This window comes from Gavialis gangeticus, unplaced genomic scaffold (genome assembly GCF_001723915.1).
Source record: "Gavialis gangeticus isolate Ggan-Ray unplaced genomic scaffold, GavGan_comp1, whole genome shotgun sequence".
NCBI classification, from domain to species: Eukaryota; Metazoa; Chordata; order Crocodylia; family Gavialidae; genus Gavialis; species Gavialis gangeticus.
Genome location: NW_017728998.1, coordinates 46802578 through 46807424, shown reverse-complemented (window position 1 = coordinate 46807424; position 4847 = coordinate 46802578). Strand labels below are relative to the sequence as shown.

The 4847-nt window shown below is 44.2% G+C and overlaps 1 protein-coding gene across 1 annotated transcript in view; it reads left to right on the top strand.

Moving 5' to 3' along the window:
- Positions 1–2958: 2958 nt before the first annotated feature.
- The window catches only part of KCTD19 (potassium channel tetramerization domain containing 19), a 57668-nt gene continuing 55779 nt past the window's right edge, over positions 2959–4847 (top strand). Inside the window, exon 1 of the mRNA XM_019505301.1 lies at positions 2959–3206. Within this exon, the coding sequence (XP_019360846.1) occupies positions 2959–3206 (248 nt within the window). The remainder of the gene's footprint in view (positions 3207–4847) is intronic.

Below are 4847 nucleotides of genomic sequence, written 5' to 3'. Positions count from 1 at the left end.
AACATTGTTGAATGGTGTAATAAAAATGTTACATTTAAAGGTATCAAGTGTAAAGCTATACAAAAAAATTGAACTCTTGGTTCCAGAATGATACTTTTTATTAGGCCAACTGGAAAATGGCAAGAAAATTGTCCTTTTCTGCAAGCTTTCGGGATTGAAGTTCCTTCGTCAGGCTCTGGGAAAAGTGTAGATGGTACAAGATGGTAAAAAGTCCCCATAGGTAGGGGAAAAAGTTAATTTTTGCACAGAGGGAGCTGAAGATGGAAGTCTGTCCCTCTGGGTCCATGAGTGTCTTTGTGAGCTGTGTTGAGTAGCTCTTTGATGTGTTGATCAGGTAGAATTCCTTCCCTGGAGGTGTCAGATGGCAGGCAGGGAGGCCAAAAAAACTTCCTTGTTGTTCTGCAATGAAGTTTAAAATCCAAAAAAAGTGTAAAGCCGTGCACTTAGGACAGATTGATAAGGCTTGTTGGAGGTTTTTTTCCTTCTTCTGTAGCAAGGCATGAACTCCATTTCCTAACATTCTAGGATTACTTGAGCATATTTTACCTTAAAAAATCCCTTTTGCTGCAGTGATGTAGGCACTCGTGGTACCCTTGGCTCTCTCCTTTTGGTGCACTGTAGTGGTTTATTCGTACTATTACTACAATTACTATTGTGGTAATTGGCTGTATGGTTATGGTGCATGATTATCTCAACTGGATTGTCTTGTGGACATTCTTAGACAAATGGTTCCTATAAATCCCAAGGACAGGACTTGGTGGTTGGGGAGATCCTTTCCAGTCTTAAGTTCTTACACTGCAGTTATACCAAAGTATCTGTAGTGCTTTTAACATGTATTAAAAATTAATATTTTGAACCCAGGGGATCACTCAATGATTTATATGAATGCCGAGACAAGTGGAAACTTCATTATAAATTTTTGTTTTTCTTATATACCACATGTCCCCAAACAAGACTCACCTTGTTTTTGGGAAGGTAGAATAAAGAAACAAAAGATTTTTCCAGGGTTATGGCTCCACAGAGTAGGGGCAGAGCCCAATTTTCAGGTCACAAACCCTCCCTCTCATGCTTAACCCAAGAGCTGAAACCCTAGCTGCTGCTCAAGACTGGTCTCCATAGGTGGATCTATGATTATGAAAAGAGCTAAAAACAGTCTGTAAGGCTGTAAAGTAGGAGAAGATGGATGAGGGGTATGGACATATGAACACATGGAGCCCTTTCAAAAGGGTAACATCTCAAAACGGCCACAATTGGTATGTTTTAATTGTTATGTGTGATTATCATAGAATGAGTGTTATGTGTGATCATCACAGAACGAGAATCGTAGAGAAACAGGTTTTCTAGCCCTAGCCCTAACCCTTTAGTAGAACTACACAGTCAACCCTGATACAACAGAAGACAAAACCCTAACCTGCCACAGGTAAAGCCAGGAGACCATGACAGCCAACATCCTGCTTGTGTAAAAAGTTAATATACACTTAAGAGATCCCAGGTAGAAGGTCACACCTCCTGCTACTGAAGAAGGCAAATGTCCCTACAGTCCATACAAATTTGACCATGGGGTAAAATTCCTTCCTGACTCTAAATATGGAAGTTGGTCTGACATTGAGCAGAGGGGCAAGACCCTCTGGCTTTAAGTCCCAACAGAACCATTGGCATACCCCAGTCAAAATCCCCAGCCTTGGCTGCAACCAACACCTAATACCTCTGAGGAAGGCTTAAAGTAAAAAAGAAAAACCCTGACATGTAGCAGAAGCACATGTGTGAGGAGAATTCCCTTGTGGTCCCATGCAGCAACCAGCAAAGCCCAAAAGTGTGGGAAATACACATGGTAGGACATAGGCATATGCTTAGATCATCTCCAGACAGCAGCTGTTGAAACTCTTCTTGAACACTTCCAGTGATGGAGACTTCAAAATTTCCCCTAGGCAGTCTATTCCAATGCCTCACTATTCTAACAGTGAAGTTTCCTGGATATCCAATCTAAACCTACTTTGCTGCAACTTGAAGCCATTGCTCCATATCCTCCTCTCTGCAACAAAAGAGAAAAAACATTCTCTCTCCTTATGGCAGCCCTTTCAGTATTTGAAGACCGCTATCATGTCCCCTCTTACATGAGATTTCTGCAAGCTGAACATGCCTAGCTCCTTCAGCCTCCTATGATTTACTTTCCAAGCCCTTTATCATCTTTGTTGCTCCCCCTCTGAATCCTCTTTTCCATTCTTTTTTAAAATGTGAAGCCCAAAATTACACACACTACTGTAAGTGAGGCCTAACAAGTGTTTAGTGAGGCACTATCACCTTCCATGTCTTGCACCTAATGTTTCTATTGATTCATCCCAAAACTGCATTTGCCTTTTGTGCAGCTACATCACACTGCAACCTCATATTGAGTCTGTGATCTACCAAGACTCTCAGATCCTTCTCCTTAGTTCTGCCATCCAGCCAGCTGTCATGTATTTTGTATTTGTATTTTTGACTATTCTTCCCAAGGTGTAAAACCTTCCATTTGTCAGCATTGAACTTCATCTTGTTAGCTTTAGCCCAGCTTTCCAGTCTGTTGAGATCCTTCTGAATTGTGTTCCCATCCTCCAACATGTTCACAGTCCTTCCCAGTTTTGTGTCATCTGCATACTTGCTCAAGCTTTCTATGTCAGCATCCACATCATTAATAAGCATGTTGAACAGCACTGTGCCCAGGACAGACCCTAGTGGGATTCCACTCAAAACCTCCTGCTATTCTGATATGGACCTGTTAATAATTACCCTTTGCTTGTGGCTATTGAGTCAGTTGTCTGTTCACCTTATAGTAGTTTTATCCAGCCCATATTTCTCCAATATGTATATGAGAAGGTTATGTAGGACCCTGATTTGGGGAGGAGGTGCACTGAAATTTGGGAAAAAGGTTTGAGTGGTATGCTAGTAAATATATTTTGCTTGTTTGTTCTGTCTTGATGCATGTCTGCATTTCCTTTTCACGTAGGTGGTGATTCTATCTTGACATCTAATATTGAAGATCCAGTGAAAAGCATAGTAAACAAGATACTAGAAGTTCAGAAAACAGCAAGACCCCCTTTGTATGTCATGGCACTTGATCTCTTAGTAAAATACCCTGATTCAGCACTTGGACAGCTCCATATAGAAAGTACTTTGGACAGAAACAGACTGTACATCTCTGGGAATGGAGTCCTCTTTCAGCATGTCAGGTGTGTCTTTTTATAAAAGACACATTGAATACATGCAGTGGATTACTTTTTATTTGTGTGTTTCTCAGCCAGACTGGACTGTCAATTTGAAAGAGTAATCCTTTGAAATTTTATCTTAGTCTGTGTTCCTAAAATATTACTTCTGACTGATCTCCAGGAGTGGGGACCAGCATAAGAAGTTTCAAAATGAAGAGATGATGATTATTACCATAAATATGAATTCTTTCAGTTGACCAACATGGGGCATAAAATTATTTCATATTGCATGAATTTTATTCAATAAAACAGAGTATAATAAGATTAAGTCTATAAACTTGTTGCATCAAAATTTAATCTGGACTAGTAGCAGAGCTGATATCTTTTATTAGACCAACAAGATTTTTGCAAAAAATGTCTTTACCTGCAAGCTTTTGGGCACAAACACCCTTCATCAAGCATTGGAGAAAAGATTGTAAAAGTTCTCCTGGGTAGAAATGAAAGTTCATATTTCATAGGATTTCACAGAAGAGTCAATAGATGGAAAACTCCTCTGGGCAGTAAGTTCATAGCTGGTAAAGAGTCTCTCACCATTTGTGAGGTTCTGTGATGACACAAGTTACCTTGAAACAAAAGCAGGAGCAGTGTCTCTGGTTTCAGGTGGTCACAGTTGCTTCCTGCTTGGGAAAATATGAAGATTTCATTTCTAAAAATCGGCCCAAATTCGATATCTTCCATGTTTCTGGTATCCAGGTAATAATAATAATAATAATAATAGAGATAATAAAATATATCATCTCTACTACAAATCCCGATTGCTTTTTCCTCTAGACCAGGGGTCAGCAACCCCCTGGCACATGTGCCAAGCATGGCATGTGAGGCCATTTTGCTTGGCACGCCACGGCCAGCCCCAGCTCCGGGTAGCTACCAGCTGCCAATGACAGAGCCCCTGGGCTGCTGCCAGCAGGGCTTGCAGCATCCCACCTGCCTGCTGGGAGCAGCCCGGCTGGCAGCAGCTCCCCAGAACTGGGGCCGGCTTTAGCCAGGAGGCTCCAAACAGCTGTGCCAGGCTCTGGGCTCCGGCATCAGCTCCGCACTGGCATGTACGTCCACGCGTCAGAGCGGGCAGTGAGGGAGGGGCCTGAGGCAGTGCAGCCCCGGTCTCTCCCCTGCTCCTGGCACAGAGGTGATGGCAGGGTTCCAGAGCCCAGTGCAGCTGTTTGTAGCCAGCCCAGGCTCTGGATAGTTACAGCAAGCAGCGGGCAGGCTGTAAACAGCTGTGCCAGGCTCCACAGCTCTGGCATCATCTCCGTGCTGGCGGCGACTACATGGGCATCTTGGGGTGGGCTGCACTGCCCTGCTGTCTGTCCCGAGGTGCTGTGCAGTCACCGCCAGCACTGAGCTGATGCCAGAGCTGTGGAGCCCGGCACAGCTGTTTGCAGCCTGCCCCCTGCTTGCTTGCTGACACTGCCCAGAGCCCAGGCTGGTTACAAACAGCTGCGCCCAGCTCTGGAAGCCTGCCATCACCTCTGTGCCAGGAGCAGGGGAGAGACCGGGGCTGCTCTGCCTCAGGCCCTTCCCTCACCACCCACTCTGAGGCACGCCTGCATGCACTGGTGTGGAGCTGATGCCGGAGCCCAGAGCCCAGCACAGCTGTTTGGAGCC